The 25,291-nt window shown below is 42.8% G+C and overlaps 1 protein-coding gene across 1 annotated transcript in view; it reads left to right on the top strand.

Moving 5' to 3' along the window:
- SPON1 (spondin 1) overlaps positions 1-25,291 on the top strand; it is a gene marked incomplete at its 5' end in the record, with an annotated part of 278,019 nt that overhangs the window by 124,449 nt on the left and 128,279 nt on the right. Inside the window, 2 exons of the mRNA XM_080911650.1 lie at positions 2,394-2,467; positions 9,879-10,001. Of these exons, the coding sequence (XP_080767776.1) occupies positions 2,394-2,467; positions 9,879-10,001 (197 nt within the window). The remainder of the gene's footprint in view (positions 1-2,393; positions 2,468-9,878; positions 10,002-25,291) is intronic.

Raw genomic sequence — 25,291 nt, 5'->3', positions numbered from 1 at the left:
ATGACAGGGCGTCAGAGCAGGAACTTGAAGGCAGGAGCTGATGCAGGGGCATGGAGAGGTGCGGGCTCGTTCAGCCCGCCTGTTCTTATAGCCTGCGAGACCACCAGCCCAGAGGTGAGCTGCCCACTCATCAATCAAGAAAATGCCCTGTGAAGCTTGTCCTACAGGCCAGTCTGTTGGAGGTGTTTTCTCAGTTGAGGTCCCCTCTTCCAAAATGTCTCTACTTGTGTCAAGCTGACATAAAACTATCCAGCAGAAAAACAAATATCCTTGTAGTCCAGTCTTCCTCAAATATTTACTGGGAGAGAAGCTTTTTGAAATAAAGCTTGATTTGCTTGGGACCCCTATGGTACATGACTCACACCAACCTATTGTCATGCACTGGCCCAAGTGCTTTTCTGAAAGAGCAGATCTGGTTATCTCAGCCCTGGAGCATGCCCCTCAAAGACATCTATCAAAAGTTGAGTGAAAGGTCATTTCCCAGCAGGCCCTGGGTCACATGGTGGTTGGGCTCATTTACTTCCCCTCTCTCCTTACATCATCTCCTTGACTTTCTACTCATACGTCTTCCAGCAAGCCCATGTTCTCCCTCCCCCCCCCCCCCGCCAACTCCTGCCTCAAGGATTTTATAGACAATTCCCTCTCCTTTTCTTCTCCCTCCTAATTGCCTGGTTAGTGCCTGCTCTTCCAATCTCTGCTGAGCTATTATTTCTCCGGGAATCGTTTCTCAGCTTGGTCAGGTCTCCCTTCTGCACTCTGTAGATGTTTCCATGGTAGCACTCAATCACTGTTAGCTGTGGATCTGATTATTTTATGCTTTCCCCTCCTGTGATATGAACTTTGAGAATGAGCTGGGTGGCCCCATCTCTATTGTTCATAATGACCCTGGTACCCTCCTCAGTGCCAGCCACAAAACATGCCCTCTGACCACTATTTTGTTGAAAGTGTGCCCATAAATACTACAAGAAGACAAAAGGAAGGAAGTTTCTTTGGTTGGCATGAGAAGGAAGCCTTCCACTGAACCAGAACTGTGTGGATTTTAGGGTCTTCCTTGTATGTCTATGCTCCCACAAGGGTCCCTCCGACACAGGAGAGAGGCACCCCAACAAGTATTGCTGTAAGTGGCAGAGTTCTCTGAAGAACAAGAGGCTTTGCTATTTGGTTTTGAGGTAGGGATGGCCTGGGGGAATTTTCCCATTTAAATGGTCAAGAGAATGGACAAAATGATCAAAGTCATAATGTGTAGACAAGAAGTATATATTTCATTTACTTATTTTAACATCTTGTCTCTCTTGGGTGGGGAAAGGCTGTAAAAGACATCTGTAAAGCTGGTCTAAATTGTATTCTTTTGTGAAAGACTGGATGTAGCATAGACATTTCTTTGGAAAGTCATCTTGGCCTCTGCCCAGACCATTGGGGAAATTGTCTTTACTCAGTACAGATCCCCACAGAGAACATGGACCAGTTCTTGGGTCTGAAATGATGGGAGTCAAACAGTTATTCAGTGTGGTCAGCGGTAGTGGAGTCAGAGATGCCTTTATCTGTTAAATAGGGTGAATCTAAGTGAAAATTACCTTTTGATTGAGTTGCATTGCTGAAGAAAATCAATAGAAATGGCTTGAGATTTATCGGCACCAGCTCAACTTTAAATGTTGTAGACTCTTAAATTGCTGGAACACTGGGTTTCAGCATCCATTCTTCTCAAGGCCAATGGAAAATAAGCAAGAGAGTGAGTTAAGGGAGAAACTGCGTATCTGCTCTCTCCCAAAGGAAAGAAGAAATATGTGCTGACCAAATCCAAGCCATTTGCAACCTCAAAATATGTATTCTAAATTCTAAAAAAAACCCACACTTGACATGTCTGAGAGAAAGAGACCACAATTGACGTTGTCTTTGTTCAGAATATAGGAGATAATTTTGTCTAGACTTTCAGGAATGATATAGGATGACATTTTTAGAACAAATCAAGAAATAGTTTTAGATTCCTCTTTTCCCTTCAGGAGAAGGATTTGACATGCTTCTGAAATCTGAATGTGGTGGATCTATAAATGGACCCCATCATTTAGTAGGAAGAGGAAGGGAAAATGAGCCATTGAGAGAAGATGCTGAAAGCGCCATTGGCTTACTTCTTACTTCGGTATCAGTGTTATCAATAGTAACCCAGTACCTGATGAGGAGAGGATGGTTTCTAGGCATGTGCTAAGCTGTTGACATACATTTTCTGACAATTCTCAAGGTGACGCCAATGGGGCCGGTATGGCTTGTCTGCTTATAGATGAAGAGACAGAAACACATAGAGCCACCAAGCCATGGGTGGCTAAGCAAGGACTGTGTTCGACTGTCCCTCAAACCTGCCATTCTCACCACTATGTCGATGTCTTCTTTCCCCACAGGGCCAGCATTGTTCAGAAACGCATTATTTATTTTCAAGACGAGGGCTCCCTGACCAAGAAGCTGTGTGAACAGGGTAAGAACATGCAGAAGGGGAAGGTTGTGGGGGGAGCTGCTGTCAGGTTAAGTGTGGCTGAAGGAATTCTGGCAATGGGGCTTTCTGAGTTCCCCTGGGCTCTGCCTCCTCTCGTAGCTCTGATTTTTAATCTGGCTGTGTGCTACGGATAATTGGATCTGCCTTAAGCTCTAATTACTCGGCTTGATTCCCTGGGTAGGAGATAATGTACCTTATATTGGTGCTGTCTTCTTATTTTTGTGAAACAGTGATTATTCTGAAGAGGTTCCCTGGAATAATTCACAGGACTTAATTAAGGAATGCACAGTTGTGTACCTTTAAAGAGCCTACAGTGGCTCTCTGGAATAACCAACCTCCAGAACTTGTATGGTATCTGAGTAATATGAAGAATTTTCTCAAAAAAAAAAAAAAAAAAAAAACAGTAGAAGACTGGAATATCATGGGTTGGAGGGTAAGGGACACTAACCTTATGATTTTACCAAATTCAAATCTCTGGTCCTCAGACTGCAAGTTCACAAACACCCTTTCTTTGGATTGAAACCTTCTAATACCTCTAATGTCCTTTTTTTCTGGTGCTAAGGTTCACATCTGGTACCTTGTGCACGCTATCTGAGCACTTGAGCGCTGAGCTACACCCCAGCCTGGGACTGGAACTTCCTAATAAAGTAGAGTGGGTGTTTGCAGACGGGGCCTGGGTCAGGTTAAGCCTTACTTAGATCTGCTTCTGTTGTACAGCTCCCCCCCCCCACTCCATGTGACTTAATAACAATAAGGCTAGAGAATGGCTCAGCAAGTAAAGCTCTCACCATGCAACTGTGAGGGCTTGAGCGCACAGCCCCAGAACCCACATAAAGATGGAACCGGGTGCTTCAGCTCTGTAATCCCACTGATCATCTGTTAACATATGAGATGGAAACAAAGGTGGGAATGTCTGGGTGCCCCAAGGACAGCTAGCCTGACATCTACAGGTTGAAAACGAGAGAACCTGTTCTCCACAAGCTGAGCTGTAAAGACTTGAGATTGTCCTCTGACTCCCCACAGAAGTGCCAAGGTACACCTGCATTCACAGACTCCAAACCTGGCAAGTCCGCACATCATACACGCAAGATTGAATGTGCATGTGTGTGTGTGTGTGTGTGTGTGTGCATGGTAGTTATTGCTATCTACATTCTTGTTCATTAATCTGCTGTTAAAAATAAGACTTTAAACATCTGAACTGGTTTAGACATTATTAGGTAAGCCAATGAAAACAGAAAGTGTTCTATAATTACACAGTTTAGCTATCTCATTTCTATTCATTTTTGCAGAATTTTTATTTGCCTTTCCAGCAATTAGTCTTTTCAGAAGAAATAATCCTCTCCAACTATAGCAAACCTAAACCTGAGAAAGGCAGGAGGGGGGAAATACTTGGGAAATAATAAAAATTGCTAATAATTTTGAGTGTTTGCTACATGATGGGCACTATTCTAAACCCCTTCTATTCCTTAGTTATGTAATCTGTACTATAGCCCTGTATGGTAAAGGCTGTTGGATCAGCCATAGTGCAGACAAAGAGTCTGACATAGAGAGAGTTCCAATAGCTGTTTACAGCCAGCAGTGGAGCCACTGCCCCCTGTCAATGCTGTATCCTCTGTGGGCGGCACTTTGCAGTCCGGTCTATATCAGAACGATGCACTGTCTTCTTGTGAAAAGGCTGGAGTCAAATGTTAAGTAGAATTTTATGGAAACAGTTGGATGCTTGCCTTCAAGGTGGGAGTTCTGGGCTCTCTGGCTAAGACCATTGCTAAGTTCTTGGTGTGTATCATTATGCATGGGCTGAGGTCTTTCCCCCAAGCCATTTAGCTGATAAGTGGCTCTATTAGCTTTTTTCCAAACAAGGAGCATCTCCACTCTCTAGGCTCTTGTTTCTTAAATAACAATCTGACTCCTTACCCTCTTTCCATGAAAGTATACTCATTTCCCATGAGCTGGACTCACACATAGGCTACGTCTTAATCTCCCCTGTGGGTAGCTAGGCTTATTCACTGCGGTGCGGCTCTGTTAGATGGACTGACAAAGGCCAGCCTCATTTCCAGAATCTGAAAATTCTTAGGAGATACTTCACAGACAGCCCCATGAAAAAGACAAGAAACCTTCCTGGATCCTTAGTTCTATCTTAGGAGGCCTTGTCTAAGCTGAGCTTGTGCTAAAGTCAAGTGGGCCCAACGATGAGGAAATAGTGAGCCGTATCTCTATGGCTTCTCTCAGGCTGAGCTCTTAGGAAAATGGCTAATCACACCATCTATGCTAAGACTACTTTTGACTTGATGGACTGAAAAGGCCCAGCAAGTCCGTGTGCTCTCGGCTTTTGTGTGCTTGTAGATGATTCCTGGAACCAGCAGACCCATGAGAAAATTAAAATCAAAATGATCACATTACAAAAACCATTTAAACATGAGCAGAGCAGAGGGTTTTTTTTTTAATGTATTTAATCACTTTAGCAAACGCCAGCTTTTAATCAAAGTCTCTATGTGCCTTGCTTTCTCGTTGAATCAAATCGAATCTGTTAGGGAAAGAAATGGTGGCACTTGGGACTATCATTTATTGCTCCAATTATGATTATTCCTCCGTGGGCAATGAAACATAGCCACAAGAATAAAAAGCAGTGAGCACTAGTGTGTGTGTATGTGTGTGCACACACATCTGTATGTGTAGATATGGGCACCGGTCCATGTTCATATAAGATTAAAAGACAACTTTGGATGTCAGTCTTTACCTCCAACCTCGTTTGAGGTGGGTTCTCCTTGTTTTATTTTTACTTTGCAAGCCAGGGTAGGTGGCCCAGGAGTTCCTAGGGAGTTCTCTTGTCTTCACTTCCCACCTCTGTCTAAGTGTGCAATGACAAGTATATGCTACATACTCGACTAGTTTACATGGGTCCCAGGGATGCAAACCCTGCTCCTCAAGCTTGCACGGGAGGCACCTTTACCCACGGATCCATCTCTCCAGCCTGTGATTTTTAAGAGCTACATAAATATGAAATGACTTGCAATTTAAAAATATCACTTCTTTCAAAAGGTGGTCTGTGATAGATAAGTGACCACACATTTGGACACCATGTCACAAACAGAAAGGGAATGGCAGAGGAGGATGAGAAAAGGGGAAACCAGAGAAGAGCTGAGATATAAACAGAGGACAGAAAATGAGAAGGTGAGAGAGGAAGTAGAGAGCTGAGGAGCTGGCTCAGTCAGGAAAGCACTTGTCTTGTGAACATGAGGACCCAAGTACAACCTCAAGCCCCTGAGGACACACAAAGGCTGAGTGTGATAGAGTGTACTTGTGAGCCCAGCACTGGAGAGGAGAAAGCAGATGGGTCCATGAAACTCACCCTCCAGTCAGCCTGCCCAACCTATTTGGTGAATTATAGGGTACTTATAGACCCTGTCTCAAAATCAAGGTGTGCTGGCATTGGAGAGATGACTCAGGATTTAAGACCATATTCTGTTCTTGCAGAGGACTAAGTCCAGTCCCCAGGACCCATGTGGGCATGCCACAGCCACCTGTAACTCCAGTTCACAGGATCACCCACCCTCTTCTCACCACCATGAGCACTTGCACTCACATTCAAATACCCACATTATGGACACACACATATACACATAATTGTTTAAAGTTAAAAAACAAAATTGATGGCCACTGAGGAATGAAAGCTAAGAGCTAAGATTGTCCTCTGGCCTCCACACACATGAGCACACTTCTACACTGGCACCTGCACACACACACACACACGCATACACACACACACACACACACACATGCTTGAATATAGTGAACACACAGATGTACACATATAAAAAAGATATAAGAAAAATGGGGACGAGGAGGGGGGAAGAGAAGACCTGAGACTCTCAGAAGTCAACAAATTCAAGATAGAAATGAGGAGAAAGCTAGGTTGTAATAGAAGAGGGAGAGGTGGTGCACTCAAAATTTGGGAAGGTGGGGCAGAAGGATTGTGAGTTCAAAACCAGCCTGGGCTACACAGTGAAACTCAGTTTTAAAGAAGAAAACAGGTACTGGGTATTTTCAGTGATGCAGCAGTAGGGATTGATCCCCTGTACTGCACAAAATAAATAAAAAAATCCGGGTGTGGTACCCCACACCTTTAACTCAAGCATTCAGGAAATAGAGGAAGGCAGATCTCTGACCAGCCTCATCTATATCGTAAGTTCCAAGACAGCCAAGGATACATATTGAGACCCTGTCTCAAAAATGTGTGTGTGTGAGTGTGTATGTGAGTGTGTATGTGTGTGTTTGTGTGCATGTGTGTGAGTGTGTATGTGTGTGTGCTTGTGTGTGTGAGAGTGTGTGTGAGTGTGTATGTGTGTGTGAGTGTGTGTGTATGAGTGTGTGTGAGTGTGTATGTGTGTGAGCATGTGTGTGTGTATGTGTGTGAGTGTGTGTATGAGTGTGTGTGTGTGGTTGTGTATGTGTGTATTTGTGTGCATGTGTGTGTGAGTGAGTATGTGTGTGTGCTTGTGTGTGTGAGTGTGTGTGTGAGTGTGTGTGTGTGTGTGTGTGTGAGTCCACACTCCAGAACAAGGTTATCTGGCTTAGCAGCTCAGTTGTTGCACTGTGGGAGATGTTGGTACTTGTCATCACTGCCTTTTAAAAACCTGCTTTGTTAGCAAGAGCCTGTCCTCGGTAGGAAACAGTTTCCTTTTCAAACCTAGAAATTTAATTTTTACCTGGAAGCTTATTCTCCAAAGGTCTGTTATATATTCATTTCTGTAAAGGCCTTCACGGTATCTTTACCTTTGCTGCCTAAATCTAAAGGCCCTTTTGATTAAGCAAAGCTCCCAGTTGGTCTTATTTCAGGTCTTCTGGACACTGTCGCTGCCTCATTTAACAGCACCTGTCTTTACATGTGTCTCTCAGATCCAAATCCTCGTTTCAAAACTAATTTAGATTAAAAAAAAGAAAAAACAATGCAGCTTCTCATCATGGGACTACAAAAGGACCAGATCTCTGGTTCAAGCTACCTCTCCTAAAATGTACTAGGTGAGTGTGTCCATGCTACCCAAGTGGCTCACGCAGGAATCAAGTCCAGGTCCTGTATGCAGATGGTAGTGGGCAGCTTGCTCCCAGGCACAGACATCGGTCTAGCCTCTGCCACTGATTCCTACTTTGGGTGGTTGCAGATTTCTCCTTTATGCTTCTTCAGAAATCTCTGAAATCTATAGGGGGGGTTCTGTTTTGTTTATGTACTTCCCTTTGTTCGGAAAGCAAAATAAAAAGTCTTCTTTTTTACTAAGTATCATTTATGCAGACTTATCTAGAATGAGTCTTTCCTGCCGTGATTGAATTCAGAGTGAAGTTCTAGGCACTGGACCAAAAAAGACCTGGGCCCCACTTCTGCCTGCATGGCTTCCCTCACCTGCTTCTACATCCAGAAGTAAACGTGATCAGGTCACCCAGCCAGCTTCTTCCTTTTAAAACTCTGCAGAACAGGGGTGTCTTAGTAACTTTACTATTGCTGTAATGAACTACCCTGGCAGAAACAACAAAAAGAACAAAAGGTTTATTTTAGTCTTCAATTGGGGGGATATGATCCACTACAGCAGTGAAGACATGGTAGACGCAGGAGGCTGGCTTGTCAAAAACGTACCCACAGAGTGCACAGGAAATGAGGTCAGGCTATCTAGCCTCAAGCCCCGCCCCCCAGTGACCTACTTCCTTCAGCAAGGTTCCATCTCTGAAAGGTTCTATGACCTTCCCAAACAGTGTCACCAGCTGGGACCAAGTGTTGGAACACATGAGCCCGTGGAGTGTATGTCACGTTTAAACCTCCAGGGATAACCAAAGAGCTTCCTAGGACAGTATTTGGAATGAGAGCAGCGCATACAAATGACTCAGTGCATCTTCGCATGGTCTCATCCTTTGTCTCTGTCCCCAAACTCAGTTTTCCCCACCATTGATTTTGCATGTTCAAGCCCAGCAAGCTCAGCAAATTCCTAAAGAGATTGAAAAACGCTGTTTCTGACATGCAAAATGGCTTTCATCCCCTTGGTTGCTGCTCTTTTGTACAATATTTAAGAAAAAAAAATGTCCAACTTGCAGAAAGGGAAGATTGGTGTTAACACAGCTGGGAGAGCTACAGAAAAAGCAGTTGCAGTAAGTGGCGTCTATAGGCATTGTCCCCTCTCAGAGGCAGCCGAGCAGCCTGAAAGCACTAAGGCAGTTAGAGCTGTGGGTTTAACCATCAGAAATGCTGAATTTATTCATGTAATCTCTCGTTCCCTACTTATCAGCTACTCACAGCTAAAAATGGGGGGGGGGGGTGGAGAGGGAATCTTAAGTCTTTCCTGGCTGCTTCTACACTCAAGAGTACACTTGAACTTGTGAACACATTTGCGATGCCCCCTCCCCTTAAGTCTTTGAAAGCATGACAAGAGATGATGTGACTGCACAAGAACCCCCTCCTCTTAATTTCCAGCATCGTTTAAGCCCCTACTTCTGTGATTCTCAACCTGTGGGATTCAAATGACCCTGTCACAGGGGTCATATATCAGAAATCCTACATATCAGATATTCATATTACAATTCATAACAATAGCAAAACTACACTTAGGAAGTAGCAATGGAAACAATTCTATGGTTGGGGGTCAGCACAGCATGAGGAACTGCATCAAAGTATTGCAGAGTTAGGAAGGTTGAGAACCGCTTCACTCTCTCATTAACCTCCTCTAAAGCCACCCCTGCCTCTGCTCTGCTCCAGCATCTTGGGCCCTCAAAAGTGCTTCTTGGAAAATAGACACGTTTCTCTTAAAACTCAGTAGAGAGATGCTGCCATGGAAGGGATGGGGAGAAATCCAGGATAAAAACAAAAACAAAAACAGTTCAGTAAGGGCTGGAGAGGCAGCTCTGTGGTTTAAAGCATTTGCCGCTCTTGCAGATGACCCTGGTTTGGTTTCCAGCACCTATATTAGGTGTCTTACAACCATCTGTAGCACGAGCTTCAGGGAATCTGACACTCTCCACTGGTGTTCTCAGGCACCCACATACACATGGCATTCACACGCACACGCACACACACTTTTAAATGAAAAGAGTAACTGAGTAGAAGTTAGCATGGATTTCCCAAGGTCTCCCCATCCTAGAGATTCTGTACTCTTGGCTCCATAGGACACCCCAGACTGGAGAGCAAGAACTTTGATTTTTTTTTTTTTTTTTTTTTTTTTTTTTTTTTTTTTTTTTTTGCAAACTGTATGTTCATAGTTGAGAAACAGGAAATTCATAGCAATCCGAGTGTTGGTTTTGAGTCAGTGCAACTGTAGTGTATCTTTTTTTATACAGAGATCAAGGATAAGACAAGCTGCTGCAAGGCTGTTTTACAAGGTCCCCATCTGCTTTCTAACTTGACTTCCCATTCCAGATCCCACACTTGATGGGGTGACGGACAGACCGATCTTAGACTGCTGTGCCTGTGGAACTGCCAAGTACAGACTCACATTCTATGGGAACTGGTCCGAGAAGACTCATCCAAAGGATTACCCTCGTGAGTACTGCCGCTGCTTCATGGGTCGGGGAAGCATATTGCTACTGCTCTGTCTGATCATGGGATCCATTAGCTGAGCTGTGTCAGGCCTGCTCATTAGTATCCATCGATTTGTGGAACTTGCACCCCAAGAAAGTATGTTCATGGACACACTGAGACATACATCTGCTATGCTTTCAGATTCTTTGTATGACCTTGTTCTACCAGCTTTATCTGCGGTTCTTTTATCTCCAAGCCAGGCATTTTTGTAGCCTCAGTCCTCCTAAAACAGCTGTACCCATGTTACAGAACAGACTGTTGTTAGAGATGACTGGCCAAGGGGGTCTCTTGACTCCACTGATAGTGCAGCAGTTACCCAGTACCCTTAACCATAGTAACTCGGTGCCCTCAACCACAGTAATGAATGACAAGTCATCAATAAATGTGCAATATCTCTGCTGGACCCAGATTTCACCCTCTAATGCTGCATGACCCCAGACTCAAAGCAGCCGATACCAATCCACAAGAGTTGTCAGGAGGCCCCAAAGTTGCTATGTGAGGAGTAGATCCTAAAATAGTACAGTCTCCAACTCGTTTTAGTCAGACAGTTATCTCAACAAATTTGTAATGAGCGGGCACTCTCCTAAGCCCTTAAAAATAGGACAGGGAGCAAGAGAAAAGATTCTGTGCAAGGTCCCAGGCCATTTAGGGACCTCGGGGAGATAGACAACAATCAAATAATCACATGGAATTTGTTGCTGTAAATGGTGGGCTGACCCACACAATATTAAGCATGTTTACCAATGGTGTGTCCTTCAATTGGAAAGTAGCTGCTCTGTGGATAAACTCCCTGAAGATCAGAGAGAAGTCACCATGTGTCCAGAGTCAGTATCCTGCCTTTGCTTTATGTTTCCTTTAGGACCTGGGAGGCCCATGCTCTGTAGCCTTGGGAGGCAGGCTGGCTGTGGGTAGCACTGGGCATATTGTGTCTGAGAATGGTCTGTTTTGTTCTTAGGAGTTTATTTCCCTCTGAAGTTGCCACAGCTGGGTAGAACCACAGGGACAGGAGAGGAGATTAAAAGGAGGGATTGGGACCAGGTCTCCGAAGGCAAAGGGGCAAAGGGTGCCTGGCAGGGACTTAAGTAGACCCTGGGTATATCAGAACCTCCCTGGTACCCAAACAGCCCACCCAAAGGGGACTCCAGCATTCCTGGCCCAATCATGAGGCTTATTGTTTAATTTAACTCCCATAAAGTTGAAATTTAGGAATTTAAGAGCCTCTGGCTAAGGCATTCAGCCTGCTTTAGTCTCAGCTGCGTGGGAGACCCTTGTGAACAAACTTAGCCTCTCTGCCTGGAAGGGGGCACTTAGAACTGGAATGCTAGAAGAATGTCCTACAGTGTCCCCACTAACAGAGGAGATAAAATGGCTGGGCCATTGCTCATCCTTTGTGATCCTAAGGAGTTTTCTCATTTCTGTTTAGCCACTGTTGTCTCTCAGAAGTTACATGGTCAGGGTATGGCACCGCATCATTGTTTCTGGGCCTCTGGGGCAAACCACATGAAAACCCACAGAGAGTTTCTGTGGTGCTATTGAGAGCTTAATAAATACAGCAGATGCATGTTCCTGATTCCTGAGACTGTCCCATTGTCAGGCGTCACGTCACAGAGCCAGGATGTGCCCTAATTTTTCTGTTGAAAAACTTTCATCTTCAAACACAGAACAGCATTTACCACATTGTGTTGGAATTGTTTCTTCTGGAAGTTTCTTCCCCACAAACTGAGAACTTCTTTGAAATAAATAAAAGCTATGATCAGCTCATCTTTGAGTCTTTGTCCCTGCCCTTGCCTGGTACCCTCCTGAGGATTAGGTGGTAACTGTGGACCACACCTGCTACCATCTGGGAGGCACGTATTGAGCTAACATTGAGTCATGATGCCCAGTACTGATCAGGGAGTACATGTGCCAGACCATCCTTGCAGGGCAGTGGGTGAACTTGGATACTTAAAAGACTGGGCCGCTGGGAAGGACACAGGCAATGGCAGTGATGGCTCCTACTAATCTAAGCTGCAGGGATAATTGTGAATTGATAACCAGCCCTGTTCTCAGCCCAGAGAAGCTTCCTGACAACAAACTGTCAAGTTCAAAGTCCCTTGTCTCTTTTTAATTAGTTACTTTCTAAGCAGGATCTTGGGACAGGCTCTTAGCCTCTTTAGTCTCTGCATCCTTTTAACATGTTTAAGAATCACCAAGAGTATCAATATACTTATCTTAAGTCTCTCAGTGTTTCCCTTAGCTGAGAATTTTTTTTAATTACTTATTAACTTCAAGTAACATAGCAATAATAAATACATTGCGTGTTTAATAAATTTGTCACTCACTTGGTTTCTGCATTCAATCTAGTGCTTTACATCTTGGAGCGAAGTACATGAAAAAAAACTCTAGCCCACATGCATGTGTAACTAGAACAAAAGAGTGTTTGGGAGCACTGGAGAGACGGTTCAGTGGTTAAGGGCACTGGCTCTTCTCACCAATGCCCTGAGTTTGATTCTGTACACCCACTCAAAGCATCTTCTAACTCAGGGGATCTGGCACCTTCTGCTGGCCTCTGTCTGTACCTGCACACATGTGGTGCACATGCAGATGAGCAGTGTTCTCATAATCTTTCCAAATACAGATCATCTCTGCTATTATACAACAAACTATTTCTAAGTTTACAAATATCGGCATTTTGTTAAATCCGGTTACAATGTAGACTATGCAGTCACGCCAATAGATTTGTACCATGACTAAAATTTACTGCTTACCTTCTTCTTCTTTGGATGGATCTTTTACAAGCACATGATTTTGTGTAGCCCTGATGTGGACCATATGGAAAACACTGGCTTATTGAGAATCACAGATCATCCAAATGCCAAGACTTCACGCTAAACAGTATCAGCATCATATCCATTCCCAGAGGATGACCCCATCGAGAATGTGATAGAGGACTGAGATGCTATCAAGTTTACAGCAATGGCTACAAGGTTCCCAAGATGCTGAGTTTTGCTTGAGCACTCAGGTTTTATTATTGCCAACAGACGCCATCAGTTGTTTTCCCAAAGTGACAGACTGACTTTCTTCTTCTTCTTCTTTTTCTTCTTCTTCTTCTTCTTTTTCTTCTTCTTCTTCTTCTTCTTCTTCTTCTTCTTCTTCTTCTTCTTCTTCTTCTTCTTCTTCTTCTTCTTCTTCTTCTTCTTTTTCTTCTTCTTCTTCTTCTTCTTCTTCTTCTTCTTCTTCTTCTTCTTCTTCTTCTTCTTCTTCTTCTTCTTCTTCTTCTTCTTCTTCTTCTTCTTCGAGAAAAATGTCTGCCAGATTCCCAAGTCTAAAACACTGCAATTTGCCTGTCATTTGGCCTTTTGAGTAAAAATGATGTTTTATGAATGTGCAAAGTGGCTAGTGTGACTTGCACCTCAGAGAATCACTAAGTGTGTTTAGTGAGAACAATCGGAGTGCTCTAGACCATAGAGCAGAGCTGCTACACATTTTTTATTGCTTTTTACATTCTGAAATTAGTCACTCTGAATAACAAGGTGTGTATTTTTCAGTTGAAACTTTAAATGACTCATTTTTCTTTTACGTGAAGGGCATTCACACAAAATTAAGCTTTTCGTCGTCCTCTGTGAACGTGTGGCCCTGAGATTCCCTGAGTGGATCTCAGGGTCCTCTGGAGTCTGTGGGTCACACTTTGGTAACCTCTTCAGTGGTGTAAGAAAACCAACTTGGGTGTTCAGCCCTTGGGTGACTTTGAGTAACTTATCTTTGAGGATCACAAGGACAGCTACATGGGGACTGAACAGTACCATGTCCAGCCAGCTGCCACACACAGTCAGCCAGCATGCACCTTCAGCCCTAGTGAACCATGTCTATGAGTGTCTCTCCTCAACCACTGTACAGATGCTTGTTCCAAATGCTGCTTCTGGGGTTCTCTCCTTGGAGAAGTCTGCATTCCTCTATCTGGGAAGGGCTAGATATGGTGAAACAGAGACAGAGGCCGGCGGAGAACGGGCCAAATAGCTTCTGGCGTTCCTCTTCTCCGGTACTATCAAAATCTCTGCTGGACATCTGGAAACTATGGATCTCTTCCCAAACCCTCCCAGTCAAGAAGCTCTTGAGATACATTTTAAGGTTAGGCCTTTTAAGATTTGCCTCTTAATTCTGTAAATGAAAAGATCTTGACACACAAGAAAGTTGCATTACACACTTGGAAGGCCAAAGAAGATCTGAACCAAAATCAATGCTCAGACCAGATAACTCTCCTTTTCCTTCCCTTCTATCATGAAACAGTCAATAGTTAGAAAATGTCTGAACCAAAACCAAAGATGAGATCCAAGTGATTTTCTTTTGCCTTCCCATGGGGGTTGTTATGGCGGGAATCATTCCTCTGTCCTCTGCTCAAATTAAACATCTAATGCACAAAGCTTCTTCCAATAGGAAGTCAACTGATACTAAATTCTGTGCTATCCCACCTGCTGCTCTGCAGACAGCCAGACTTAGAAGCAGAGAGCATTCCAGGTTTGTTGAGCTTGAACTCATTGCTGAAACCTACTTCAAGCTCCATGGTGTTTGTCCTAGGCATTGCCAGACCGCCATTCCCAACTGTGGGAACCGTGGGAGGCACTGCTTCCTAGGAACAAAGTGTGGCCTATAAGGATGTCTTGAGGGCCAGACATATACCCAGTCTTCATAGAGCTTCTTAAAGATGCTTAGTAACTCTCGTCACTAGCTCTCATAGGGATCTGGGTTTTTGACAGATGCTTTCATCCTGTATACAGCTTGTCAACTCCCAATAACTTCCTCCACTTTGGACATAGCACCATTTAATACTATTTGGCAAATAAATATTGAAAAATATTTTCCTATATAGTTTTAAATTTGATGACACATTGGCTAAAATATTAATAAGGCTACTGGGAAATACATCCTATATAATCAAAGTTAATTTTATAGTGACATTCAGCTATCTTGTCTATTGGGTCACTTGCTTTAAGAAAATTATGTCCATGGGGGCTAGAGAGATGGCCCAGTGGTTAAGAGCACTGGCTGCTCTTCCAGAGAACCTGGGTTAATTCTAGCACCCACACAGCAGCTCACAACTGTCTGTGATTTCAGTTCTAGGGCACCTGGTACACTCATGCAGACATACATACAGGCAAAACATCCATACACTTTTATAATTTTCATAAAATAAAATATATGTTATTTAAAAATTATTATTTTCAACCCCATGAAAAACTCCCACACCAGTACTAACTTGATGACTTATATTTTTACCCTTTTGTTTATCTAGTTACATGCAAATTTTCCACATCATATTCAACTCACTGGATCCTAGTTTTATGATAAATCTTCTTTCGTAGTTACAAGACCCAACCTTATTTTACTTCAGACAAGTCATGTCACTATTCTTTTGTCAGCCACTAAGGTAATGTCAGGAATCCTGAGAACAGAGAAAGTACTGGAATTAAAATTCATATATAAATAATATAATAATCGTCCATCAGTACTGCCTTTAACCTCTTCATATCTCCACGCAAGAGCAAGTAGTTTCAGGGTTTTGAGTCTTTAGTCTGATGTTAATCTCAAATACACTAGTTGTTACTTACCCATGTCTATTAGAAATTTATAGCTGGTGGATGAAAAGACCCAGAGCCAAACATTAGGGTGAACTTGGGGAACCCCAGTGAAGAGTGGGAGGCAGGATTATAGGTGTCAGATGGGGTCAAGGACGCCATGAGAACACGGCCCACAGAATCAACTAAACAGGGCTCATAGGGACTCACAGAGACTAAGGTGGCAGTCAGGTTGCATGGGTCTGACCTAAGACCTTTACAGATATGTTGTGATTGTTTAGCTTGGTGTTCCTGTGGGACTCCTGACAATGAAAGTAAGGGCTGGCTCCGACTCTTTCCTGCTCCTAGGACCCTTTTCCTCCTACTGAGTTGCCTCGCTCAGCTTAGATTTGGCCTAGTCTTGTATGCCATGTTTGGTTGATATCCCTGGGAGACCTGCTCTTTTCTGATGGGGAAATGGAGGATCAGTGAATCTGGGTAGGTGGTAGGGGTAGAGAATGGGAGGAGTGGAGGGAGGGTAACTTCCAGTTGCTGTGAATTCTATTAGAGAGGGAGAGAAAAAAAAGATAGCTAGAAAGAGTCACCTACACACACTTAGTGATTTTCCCATAAATTCTTCTCCAATTTCCTCATTGGTTGTTGGCATCAATGAGTTCTTTTGTGTCTAGCTTTAGAATTTTTCTTCTTCCCTTAACAATCACTCATTTTGCACACGTTTTTCACAGTCCTTAACAGACAACCACAATAGAGGAAGGATCAGCCTCCTTTATTTCCTGACTAATCTGGGTTGCTTTTATCTTATGAGCTTTGTTAGCAACTTAAATAATGGCATTGTTATCTCTCTTCTAATCTGCATACACCTGCTTTTATACATCCTATTTTCTTCTATGTCATTTGGATGGCCCTTTTGTGCTGTTGGTAAATTTCCATATTCTTTACTTTATATTCTGGCTTCCCTCCTTCCTGTATTTTTATTTTTATTAATTATTAATGAACACAAAGCTGCAAGTTTTCCTCTAAGTTGATCTCCAAGCCCTTTCCGGAGGTCTTACTATAGACCTATCATGTTCACTGCTCTCTTGGTAAAGTGCTCTTATGCATTTTATCTTCTGAACATAGATGTTAATTAGTGGAGTGTTTAAAATTTTCTGAGAAGTTTTTTTTTTGTATTCTCATTCTTGGTTTTGTTTTTTTACTTTGTTTAGATCAGTGAGTATGTGCTACGTAGCTCCTTTGCTGTGTTTACTGTTTGTTTATTTAACAATCCAGTATATGTTTTCCTTGGGAAGCTTTATTTCCTATTCCTCTGTGGGCCCTGGGCAAAGAAGGATGTGCTCTTCCCTGCTCAGTGCACAGCATCCCTGGTCCATGTCTGGCTCCCTCCCAATGCACAGCATCCCTGGTCCATGTCAGGCTCCCTCCCAATGCACAGCATCACTGGTCCATGTCAGGCCCCCCTCCCAGTGCACAGCATCACTGGTCCATGCCAGGCCCCCCTCCCAGTGCACAGCATCATTGGTCCACAGCAGATCCCCAACCCAATGCACAGCATCACTGGTCCATGCCAGGCCCCCTTCCCAGTGCACAGCATCACTGGTCCATGCCAGGCCCCCTTCCCAGTGCACAGCATCATTGGTCCACAGCAGATCCCCCGCCCAGTGCACAGCATCACTGGTCCATGTCAGGCCCTCTCACACTATTTGCTTTTGGTCTCATTCCACTTAGGCCACTAGTATTGTAATTAGCCATACAACTTTTTTTCTTTTATTTTCATTTTTATGTATCCTAATTACTCTTTTTGTTCTTTTTAAAATTTTATGTTCTTTTTCTTTTCTTTCTATTATCCAGTTATGTCTACTTCTGGTTGAAAAGTTAACTGAACAAGGCACTGTGCCGCAGGCGTGTGATCCTAGCACTCACCCTGGAGATGCATGAGGAACATGAGGGTCCAAAGTCTGCATCAGCCACAAAGCAAATCCCAGGCTAGGCTGGGCTGCCTGGGACTGTGTCTCAAAACAATAACAACCCAAAATCATCTGACTCCCTTGTGTTAACATCACAGACATGTTGACATCATCACCACACCCCGAACTTTTGCAAACCTTATATTCCTTAGCTTTCCTTTCTACCCAAATGCATACTTTGTACTGATTGATTTCTACAAGCTTATTTCCTGATCACTATAATTTCTCTTTTCAGTCTTGAGACTTTGTGTGTCTAAACAACCTTAAGCTTTTCTAAAGCCTTGGTCTCCTCTTGCCCTCTGCACTTCTCTCCCTGGGTACTTTGTGCAAGGACATTCTCTGTCTGTGCAAGGCAAGTCCTGATGCTCTACATGCCTGGGGAATATCTCCTTATGTTCTCACACTCCAGTGACACAGGGCTGAATATGTGACCAAGGTTCACAAGCATTTTCTACTCTTAAGCACTGTCTAGAGGGTCCGTGTTAAGCTGATTTTTGCTTCTCGCTAAATGATCTGCACTTTCCCCCTGCTTTTCAAGTTTTTCTTCTGTCTGTCTGTCTGTCTCTTTGATGTTCCTCTTCATCGTCCTAAGAATACCACTGGGTTTTAAGCTTCAAAAACTAGTTCCCTACTTAAGTCCTTTCCACAAGAGACCTTGCTTTTGCCTCTTCCTTTAATCCTAAGGAACAGTTGTTGTCAAACATTTTATCTCCTCTTGTTTTCCTTTCTGAGTCTCTGCCCTAGTTAGCTTTAACACTGCCTAGAGTTGTGTGTCTAGGAAGAGAAGGCAGTCTCAACTTTTGCATAGAAGAGGCAGGCAGACGTGTGTCTGGATCTCTAGTCTTAAGTACTTTGGAGTGTGCTCCAAAGGAAGACATTCTTATATAAAATCACTGCACACTTAGTACTAACACTGATAAAACACTGCTGTCCAATCTATACACTTAGATTAACTTTCATTAATTGTGCCTCCACTGTCATGGACACCACATAATATGATACAATGTAAGTTGTTTTCATCAGTAACGTGGGAAATTTTAAACTTTCTAGAAGCTGTGTGTACAAAGTAAAGGGAAGCCATAAAATTAATTTTTAGAGTTATCTTATTTTGTATGTATGAGTGTTTTGCCTGCATGTATATATGTGTACCATATGCATGCCCTTGGAGGTCAGAAGAGGTCTCAGATACCCTGGAAATGGAGTTGCAGATGGTTATGAGCCACTATATTGACCCTGGGAATTGAACTTGAGTCCTTAGCAAGAGCAGCAAGTGCTCTTAACTGCTGAGCCACCTCTCCAGCCCCAATAAAATTAAATTTAATGTTTTATTTTATTGAAGCCAGTATCCCAAATCAGTATCTTAGCATATAATTGGCCTGAAAATTCATTATGAACATATTTTGCTTTTTTTTGTAAAGCGCTAAGATCTGGTACCTGTTTTTCATTCAGACTTGCCATAGTTGAATCACACAGTAGCCATGTGTAAATATTGGATACCATATTGCACAGAACAGCTCTGTAGCAAAGAGAAACCTTCACCCAGAATCTGAACCGACTGGTATTTTACAGGGCAGTTATTTGCAATGTATCTTTCATTGGCCTCAATATGAAGCACTGTCCTCAGCTTTCTTGATTTTACTGCCATGGTCACTTTTGAAGAGCACCCAGAGGTTACTGTCGGTTTGGGGTCATCGCTGTTTCCACTTGATAAGATTGAGGTTGCGCATCTTCAGAAAGGATCCCACAGCCTTTATGAATGAGTGTGTTAATAGCTCATTTGTGTTTGGTTCCTTTTCTCTACTTGTTTGCTTGTTTGTAGTTTTTTTTTTTTTTTTTTTTTTTTTTTTTTTTTTTTTGAGAGATTTATTGATTTATCTATATATCTATTTATTTATCTATTTATTTATTTATTTAATGTATGCCTGTGGTCCTTGCGACTTTCTGAGTATCACATGCATGCATTCAGATACCCCTCAGAAGACAGAGGGCATCTGATCCTTCAGTGAGGGCTAGGGGCCAGACCTGGGTCCTCTAACAGAGGAGTAGGTGCTTCTGTCTGCTGAATGGTCTCTCCAGCCTCCCTCTACTTGCTTCTGCTTTGGATTATTAATGCCTTCCCTCTGTCTTTGAGGATGTGCACTGTGACTAGGTAGAATTGTTGCCCCATCTGCTGCTACAGAGCTGCCTCATACCCTGCTTTCTTCTTGATCGCTAGCTGCTCTTGCCTGGGACCCAGTTTCTCTGCAGGAGCTCTGTGTTCTCTGCTGATGTGCCTTGTTATGACTTGTATCTGTGCACTGGGCAAGAGGAAATATTGGGTAATATCTGTTCTGGAGTGTTTAAGGAAAGAGAACAAGATAAAGCCAGGAAAGGGAGGCATAGGCATCCTGTCACCATTGTGCTTCCAATATACAGCATCTGGTGAAGGACCACCTGTGATCTCCCCAGTATCCCAGCATCTCTGTTGGTGAGGGACCACCTGTGATCTCCCCAGTATCCCAGCATCTCTGTTGGTGAGGGACCACCTGTGATCTCCCCAGTATCCCAGCATCTCTGTTGGTGAGGGACCACCTGTGATCTCCCCAGTATCCCAGCATCTCTGTTGGTGAGGGACCACCTGTGATCTCCCCAGTGCCCCAGCATCTCTGTTGGTGAGGGACCACCTGTGATCTTCCCAGTGCCCCAGCATCTCTGTTGGTGAGGGACCACTTGTGATCTCCAGTATCCCAGAATCTCTATTGCTTCCTTGGATCTTGCATTGTTCTCAGTTTATGATCTTTCCCAGGACAAACTGTAGAGAACAAGTAGACCATGTTAATTCCTCATCTCCTTAAAGAGCCTGCAAATAAATGCCAGCTTAACCACTCTAATTTTGGACAATCTCTGCCCTCTCTGCCATAGTACAGTATGTTTAGTTAGGTTTTAAACCTCTATCACTTTCTCTTCCTTATGCTATTCTGATAGTGAGGACATTAGTACCTTGTTCTAATATTTATATGTATTGATCTCTGTGTTTTACCATGATTACTTATTATTTATTACTCTGTTCTGTAGGACCTGTAGATGTGATGCCATGGTATTCTCATTAATTCTAGCCTTTGCATTACTAACAGGTTATCTTGATTTAATAACTCGTGCCTTAAAGTAGACCCTGCCTACACTCTCTACTGGTTTCTTCTGCTATATCTTGATTAACTTTTTAGTAATTTCAGACTTTCTATGGTTTTACAATCTCCTAGGAAATTACTGAATTCACCCTATTGGAAGCACTTGTTCTGTTCTGTTTTGTTTTGCCTCCCAACTGCTTAGTACTTACAGTAATCCAGTCTCCTCCAGGTTCTTCTCTGAGACTCCCAGATGATTATTTTAGACTTTCTTTGGTATTAGTTCTTATAATATTATTTGCTTGGCTTGGATTTTGCATTTGTTTAATCCTTATTGTCACTCATTTTTCCCCACCTCATTTAATTAACTGTTGATTTATAAGAAATGGGATGGGGAACATAGCCCATGCATGAGACACTGGGTTCAATCCTTAGCTCTGCAAAGGTTAATGAATCAACTAATTAATTAATTAATTAAAAATAAGTAGAGAGCTGGAGAAAGGGCTCAGCAGTTAAGAGCATATGTTGCTCTCACAGAGGATGTGGGCTTAGTTCCCAGCCCCCAGCATGATAGTTCACAAGTATCCAAAACTTAGTGCCTGGGATTATGATGCCCTCTTCTGGTTTCCACAGGCACTGCATATACCTGGTTCACATACCATTCATGTATGTGGGAAATAACATGAATATATAATAGAAAAATAATAAATTGAAAAAAAAAGAGCAAGGGTTTCCTTTCTCGTTTTTCTATACACCCTCTGTTTATTAGAATAGTATCTTTGATTCACTTTATGGAAAAGTTTTGAGGTTAATTCTCACAGCGCCCCACATTTCCAGTTTACACTGATTTCATTTGGTGCTTGGTGTGTTTATTTCAATCCATTTTTATTCTGACAGTTCTTAGCTGGAAGGTCTATTTCCAAGCAGTAGTTCTCTTATTAGTTTTAATTATTTATCTCATCAATAAATACTTATTAATTCAGGATTCCTCGCAGCCTTTTATAACATCTCTCCTCTATTAAGACCTACTATTTTCAGAGGGAACTAGTAAGCCAATGCTTGCTCCTTAGTGAGTGATTTTATGTTTTACAACTGAACATTTGTAGAAAAATATTCTCACTTGGAAAATAACTAGATTAAAAACCCAAATCCATTTTTATTAAAACTTTATTATAAAGAACTTGCAAAATAAAAATAACATCATGCTGCAAAGTTAACGAGAATCTATACATCTCAGTGAACTTCTGTACTGTTAGTAGAGCCGTTCTGAAGCTGCAAAGCTTCACGCTGGATCTTACATCTTCACCATTAAATATGTTTTTATGCACATACCCTCTAGCAACAACAAAAATCCCTGACAGAGTTGGAACTAGAAAAAGGATTAGCCTTCTGTGTTCATGACAGCATTTTACTGCACACTTTGGATGTGGGTTTCCATTTCAGTGAAGAAACCTGGTCTTCATTCACTTCGGATGAATTCCTTACATGGAATCTGTGGCTCTGCTCCTTGTAGAAGATGTTTTTTTCATTTACAGCTAAAATATCTCAGGATTTGTTTTTATCTGAGCTATGTTGGGTGAATCTGAAATTCCATCTATTTTCTTATCGTTGATATTTTTATTCTAGTTGGTCTTTTATCTTTATTTCTCTGCCCCTTTGTCCCTTGCTACTAGCTCATTAATTGCACAGGTAGATACAATGCATTTATTCTCTTAATAATACGCTTAGTTGGTGCTTTCTCTTGCTTTAAGAAGCCCTGCTTCTCCCAGAACACTCCACCCTCCATTTCTGTCTTTTCATTTTCTTCATGCTCTGCACAGTTTGGCTATTTCGTTTTCTCTTTGTCTGCTCAGTTTCTGGTGGCACTCAATCATGTATCTGACTGGCACCCTTGCTTACTGCTGACTACCCACTGCCCCTCCCTCCCGTAAGGATCTCTTCATAAGTGGGCATAACGTCTTTTTCATACATTTACTACACCCCTTGTAAGTTTTTTTAAAAGCTGTTTTGATTGTTGTTTCATGGTTTATTGATTTATCCCTCCTACACCTACCCTCCTCTGTACGGGTTCTTGGTTTGCCTTCCTTCTCTCTCACACACTGTCAAAACTCCTGGTCGTTCCTTGTTCTGGGCCACTTGCTCTTCCTTCACTTTTTCTTGATGACACGGTGTGTTAGCTGCTTTTCTCTCACACAGCCCTGGCAAGCATCCCTTTCAGTTTGCAAGCACTCTGCTGCTTTGGGGTTCAAAGTACAAAGAAATACTTGCAGCTTATCCCTAGCTTCAGTTAAATTCAGAATCTAGGGATGTAAAAAGAGATGGGAGATAAAATGCCACAACCATGACAACTTATCAAAGGGAGGGTTTACCTGACCTTTCAGTTCCAGGGAGTAAGAATTGTCATGGCAGGGCAGCATGACCCCAAGCAGCAGTCACAGAAGCTGGAGCAGAAGCGAGGGGCTGACATCTTGAACTATAAGAAGGAAGCAGAGAACATGAGCTGGGAATAATCTGTGACTTTGAAACTCCAAGCCTTGATGACACATTTTCTCCAACAAGGCCATACCTCCTAAACTTACCCAAACAGCACCACCAACTGGGGACCAAGTGTTAAGCATCTGAGCTCATGGGGGACATTCTCATCTAAACCACCGCATCTGATTACTTCTGAACCCTTTGATTAGATCTTGGAATTGGTAAGGCTGGAGCCTCTTTTTTTCCCCTCCATCCTCTTCCTAGAAACTCAAACATGGAATTATTTTTAAGTGCATCCTTTCTTAAATAAGATGTACCTATCTGGGACTGACTGTCCAGACTTCTGTCTTGTGTGGCGTAATTCTGTCTATTAAGCATACAGCCCATTACCACTGGAAGGAGTCTGGTGACTTGCTGATACTCTTTAGCCATTCATTCCTACTTCCTGGCAGTTTCCAGCACATGCGACCACTACAGCTCATGCATGTAGCTTAATTAGCCACCCATTCTGCAGTGAGCATGGGACGGGGAGAGATGGAACCCATTGCCAGTCACAGATCCATTGTCATATAAATCTAACACTGCTTGTTTCCCAATGGGGAGAAATAAGGGATTGACACTCTGAAGTCTAACCCCAATGCAACAGTTTTCTCTATTTCCTTCAAGTCTTTTTGCCAATCCCTAAGATGTGATTTCAAGAAATGTAGGTTTTAATAAAAAAGACTTAGGTGGGTGTGGTAGCACATGCCTTTAGTCCCAGTACTCAGGAGGCAGGGCAAGTGGATCTATGAGAATTCTAGGCCAGCCTGGTCTATACAGTCAGTTCCAGGCAAGCCAGGGCTACAAAGAAAAGAAGTGGGGTGGAAGAGACAGGTTTAGTATTCCCTCTGCATGAAACTATTCTAAACACCAAAAAAGCCTTATGGAATTGGCAGTTGGGTACTCAAGTTCTGCTAACGATAGCCTTTTGTACGTTTACCCAGGAATTTGCACACAAAAATGCAGAAGCTAATGGCATTTATGAATTCCAAGTTTTCCAAACAATGCATTGAGAAACACACCCTCAAGAATTGTTTATTCCAAGAAAGGCCAGATATTTATAAGCACAAATGGGTTTCTGCAAAGGTTGTGCCAGGCACTCCAGCCCTGGCAAACATCCCTCTCAAATTGCAAGAACTCTACTGCTTTGGGGTTGGAAGCAAAGCAGAAGCACAAAGAAATTCTTGCAGCTTCTCCCTAGGCTATGTTAAGTTCAGAATGGAAGAGCATAGACAGGGACGAAAGATAACAGAAAATCTCAACATAGCCCTGCACTGGAGCCATTGTCTGTGATCAGACAATTAATCTCTTTACTATACTACTGAGTTGATTGATTAAATTGAAAGTTATGAGCCAAATGCCCTGAGAGCATTCTGGAACCTTCCTGCCTCTGTACATATTCATGTGGTCCTAATGACCCTCACTGGAAGGGGAAAGCGGGTGCTTCCAGCAGGGAATGCATGAAGAAAGTCTTGGGAGGAAGCAAAACTTTAGAACAGCCAGCAAGAGTTTAATTAAACTCTCCCATTATAAGCTTGCCTCTAAGCTGAGCAAAATGCACCACGTTTCACCCCCACATGGAGCTACTCCGGGTCCTTGCAGCTCAAGTAGAATGAACAATAGGATGCAGAAGGCTTTCTCTTCACATCTGGCTCCTTGAAAGAGGGATAAGAGGTTTCTGGAGGGTTTTGCTGGCTGGAACAGTTACTGTTTACAGATGTGAGTGGCTTTCAGTCATTGAATGCAAATTGCATCTGCTTTGTTGTATACACCCTGGGAAAACCCAAAGGAGGGAATAATGTGCCTTTATCCGCCCACCCACATTGGGATTCAGAGCACAGTCTTTTGGGGTTTATTGGGTCCCTAAGCAACCTTTGAAGAGAGCTGTCCATCTGTCTGACTGCCCTGTCTCCAGCACACATGGATTCTTTTGACTTTGCTTCTCTGGTGTCTGATTCTATATTTGGTCCACTGACTAAATTTTTTTCTGGTAAACATGTCTTGCATTCAGGGATCCTAGACAAAGTCTGCATGCCTTGACAGTGTTGGTCTGTAATCTGAAGGCAAGCTCGTCAACAGGAATGCAGAGAGCAAGCTTTCAATGCAGAGGCTAAAAC

Source organism: Micromys minutus, assembly GCF_963924665.1.
Source record: "Micromys minutus genome assembly, chromosome: 2".
NCBI lineage: Eukaryota > Metazoa > Chordata > Mammalia > Rodentia > Muridae > Micromys > Micromys minutus.
Note: the sequence above shows the minus strand (reverse complement) of the source record. Positions and strands in the feature narration are given on the sequence as shown.